At 45.1% G+C, this 4,318-nt stretch overlaps 1 protein-coding gene across 1 annotated transcript in view; it reads left to right on the forward strand.

The window, feature by feature from the left end:
• LOC116185803 overlaps window positions 1-1,494 on the forward strand; it is a 5,344-nt gene extending 3,850 nt beyond the window's left edge. The window contains exon 2 of the mRNA XM_031511096.1: window positions 1,479-1,494. Coding sequence (XP_031366956.1) covers window positions 1,479-1,494 — 16 coding nt within the window. The remainder of the gene's footprint in view (window positions 1-1,478) is intronic.
• The last annotated feature ends 2,824 nt before the right edge of the window (window positions 1,495-4,318 follow it).

A 4,318-nucleotide genomic window follows, 5' to 3' on the forward strand; every position in this document is an offset into this window, starting at 1 on the left:
CCGTGTAACGGTGTCGTCGTTCCCTACGAAGGGTTGTTCGCGTTCCAGAGAATCTTTCTTATGTGATCTCCGCTCTTCCGTTAGGGAACGATCGACCGGCGAACGCGAAATCGAGCGGTATATTGTCGCCTCTACTCTCACGTTTTTCCATCGGGATCTTATTTCGTCTCGTTTCTTTCTCTCCCGCTTCCTATTTTGCCTAAGGTAATAGCGTTACACGAGAGAGAGAGAGAGAGAGAGAGAGAGAGATTGACTAGTTGCATTTAGCTCGGAGGAACGAATACGGGCGAAAATTCTAGCTTTATCGAGGTAGCGTAAGGTACTGTTAGGTTGTTTTCTCGGCGACGACGGTCGGTATCAGTCCTCGACAACGGTGATGTTTTTAGCGGTAAACGGGAAGAACGGGAGAGAAAGGGAGAGAGAGGATGAAGGCGAGGAGAAGATATTCGAAGCGAGGCGACGCGTTGGAGATTGTTATTTACGGCGGTCGCGTTTTATGCCTCTGTTTGCGATCGGGAACGAGATGCAGATGCGAAAATCGGCGTTAACCGAGAGAGCCCGCGTAGATACACGCGCGAAATATGCCCGATGTCACGAAATATTCTCGAACGAATCACGGTAGGATCGATACCGCCCGCAGCTTCCGGGAATCAGGCAGGAATTCGCCGAAGGAGAAGGAGAGAACGAATCGAGAAAGAAACGAAACGGCGCTCGCGCGCTCTCGATCGCATGCAAACGAGCGCGTGAGAAGAAAAGGAAAAAGAAAAAGAAGAAAAGAAAAGAGAAAAGAAAAAAATCCCGAGCGCGCTTCTTGAAACGATCACGGGAGGGAATCGCGGGTATCGACGAATTTTTCCAACTCTCTCATCCATCGAAACCGGTCGATGTCTCTCTTTTAGCCGAATATCATACGATTTTCGGTCCGTGATCATCCGATTCCAGACGCTGTTTTTGAAACGTCGACGTGTATGTATTTTCTAACTATTTTTATAAATCGTGACATGAAAAGATGAAAAAAAAAAAAAAACGTAGTTCGATATCGCTCGCGTAACGATGAGAGAGTCGTTAATTATCCGCGTAACACACCCTGACTCGTTGCAAGATGCGATCGACACCGACGGACGATCGATATACACAAATACACACACACGCGTACACACGCATACACATATACACATACTATTTTGCGTCCTCGAACCTTGTGTCTTTCAATCATACAATCGAAATAATCGCTTCTTAGAGTTATTTGTTATCGTCCTCTACCTCTGAAACTCGTTCGCTCGTTCCTATCACACCTTTCGTGCTCCGGACACGCTAAATCTCGGACTTTTACCGTGTCCTTCTTGCCACCCCTTCCCTTGCTCCACTCGAATCCCTCGCCGCGTAGAACTCACACCACCACGTAGGGCATCCTCCGCTTCTCAGAAGTCCCAACCCTTACGCGTATTCTCGTGAATTAACCCCCATTTAACCGCCAGTAAACCCCACGAGTAANATGTAATTAGTTAGCGATTATATCGTTGTTGAACCGGGAGTTTTTCCTTTGTAAATATGTATATAACGTGTTATACATATGTACACATGTATAAGTTACGTCTAATCGTGGTGAGACGGAAAAACAAAAGAGAAAGAGAGAAACCCCCTCGAATCTTTCACTTTCCTCCTTTTAATCTTGCCGCCCTACTTTCCCTCCTCCTCTTCCTCCTCCTCCCCCTCCCCCTCCTTCTCCTCATCCCCCCTTCTCAATCGCGATCGTTTACCTGTATAAAATATTGAGTTTAGCCGCGATTAATATTATGTATATGTTGCTCTATTTATTAACAAAATGAAAATCTCTCTCTCCTATATATATATGTATCTATAATATATATATATATATAAAATGATATATATAATAGTTATATATATTTATATATAAAACGAGGAGATATATATATATATATATATATTGTTAAAATTAAAGGATTATTTTTATTATGATTATTATATTATAATTATATTATAATAACAAAAAATACTATAATTAATGAAACGCGTGATAATTGCGTACAGCTTATGGATCCCAAGCGTTCTTACGCGCTCTGTACCTACCTATCTACTCGACGATGGTTGCACCGGCGCGTGTGCGATATTATCCGCTATTGTTCTAGATAGATCGGAAAATATGTAGGCAGAGGAGCGTATACGCGCGCGCACGCGCGTTCTCGTGAAATAAAAAGCAGAGAGAAAGGAAAAAAAGAAAGAAAGAGAGAGAAAGAGATTATGTATAAGTATGCCTGTCGATGTGTGCGTGTGCAAGAGAGAGAGAGAGAGAGAGAGAGAGAGAGAGAGAGAGAGAGAGAGAGAGAGAGNNNNAGAAAGGAAGATAAAGAGAAAAGAGGAATAATAATAGAGAGAACAATTTTTTTACGAACGATAATTACATCATAGTTGGATAAATTATGTGTAACTATTATACAATACGGTGCTCCGCGTGCAATGCACAGAAAAGAATCTCTCGACTATCTGTATATTTGTGTTGTAATCATCGTTGCCGTTTAATCTGGCCGGTTCCCTACGACGATTATTAACAAAAATACAAAGTTAACATTGAACAGCAACACACACGGTCTAGTTCTTCTTCCATACCTCGTCCGTGCAACCCTGCCTCGAATACAATAACTCGTAACCCTTTGTAACCACAATCCAAAGTTTCGCGCTTCATCGTTTTATCGCCTTTAACTCGAACGAAGAGAGAGAGAGAGCGTTAAAGCTGAAAGCACGTTTCGTTTTCGATGCACTCCTGGCTTTCGATACAGTTTATTTCGAGTTATCGGTGTTCGCGATCTGTGAAAGGTATATAAGCCATAAATCGTTCGAATCGCGTATTTATAATATGTTTCATGAGCATAATGGCGCGCAATAGTGTCGTTTGTCACGTTGAACGATTTCTCGGAGTATCGTTATTTTCGCCCATTATTTTCCTTCCCTTTTACGCGTTAGCGTCAGCCACATTCATCGACCGCGCAGACATCTTTATCGATCATCGACAATTACCGAATAGGGCATTGACGATCAAGGATGTCGATACAAGCGAACCGCATCCTACGCGACCGAACTATTGTTCCACCTCGAGGTGTGCGCGCGTGTTCGAAAGGCCAGCCTACCTATATAGAGATTAATAAGGACCGGTCCATTGCACGAGATTAGTCGTTTCTCGATGCAACCGCTCGCTCTTGTACCTCTTGTACGTTTTCCGTCCCAACCTTTCACCGTAAACACGCGGTTGGCGCCTAAACTGCGAGCTGATCGAACTTTCCGGCTACGCTTATCTCGATTTTTCCCTTGCCCCGATACGAATCGCGAACAACCGCCAATTAGCAATGGCCGCGCGTGCCAATGTTTCCTCTTTCTCCGACAAACTCCATAGTTTCTCTCTTTATCGCCGGCGGGGCTCTCTTTATCGGTCGGCCATTGATCGAAACCAATTTAGGCTCGTTCAATCGCCCCTGAAATTAAGTTCCGTGGACGCGCAAAGAAGGTTGATAATAAATACGGTGTACGCGAATTTCACGTGAAACGTGAAACGTATCGGTACGTTTTCGTGTTGCGCATCGCGTCGCGTGAATCTTGTGCGGAGAGAAAAAAAAAAAAGGTTCGAAGGAGGGGAGAAAAGAAGAAACGGTCTCGGATGTATAGGACGCTAAAACGTCGGAATAAAAAATTGTTATCTCGTTCGTAGCTTGGAGCGACGTTGCCTCTTCCAAAGATGGTCATCCATATGATTCAGAGGAGAGGCGAGAAAAAACGACACGTCGGTCCGTGCTACCGGTCACGACGAAACGATCGTTTCCGTAATCGGTTAATTAACGGAAAACGGCTACGCGTCCCTCGAAACTTGGATATATAGGTCTCTGGACGGGGCCACGGAGGCAACACAGCCAGCGTCTCGACGCTCGACACGAGAGAGGGTCCACGTCATCGATTCTTCGCGCTCGGACGAACAGTTTTGGCCGGCTCGCTGCCTCTCGCGTGTGGAGAACGTGCAATGGCCACTACATAGGTGTACATGCACACCTATATAGGAGAGACAGTGCAAGAAGTGGGCAGGAGTGAGGCTGTGAGAGCACGTCTATAAATAGGACCAAGATCGAGATGAGGCCTCCTCTGCACTTCGTGATACCTTCTCTCCTTTTCCCGCCATCTTCTCCATCTTCCTCTCCTCTCTACTCTTCCTCTTCCCTATGCTTCTTTTTCTCAACTCCTCGTCCATCCTTCTTCCACCTCGTCCCGCGCCTCTATCTCTGTCCCTTTCTCCTTCTCTTCGTCCCCTGTCTCC

This window comes from Apis dorsata, unplaced genomic scaffold (assembly GCF_000469605.1).
Source record: "Apis dorsata unplaced genomic scaffold, Apis dorsata 1.3 scaffold_292, whole genome shotgun sequence".
Taxonomy (NCBI): domain Eukaryota; kingdom Metazoa; phylum Arthropoda; class Insecta; order Hymenoptera; family Apidae; genus Apis; species Apis dorsata.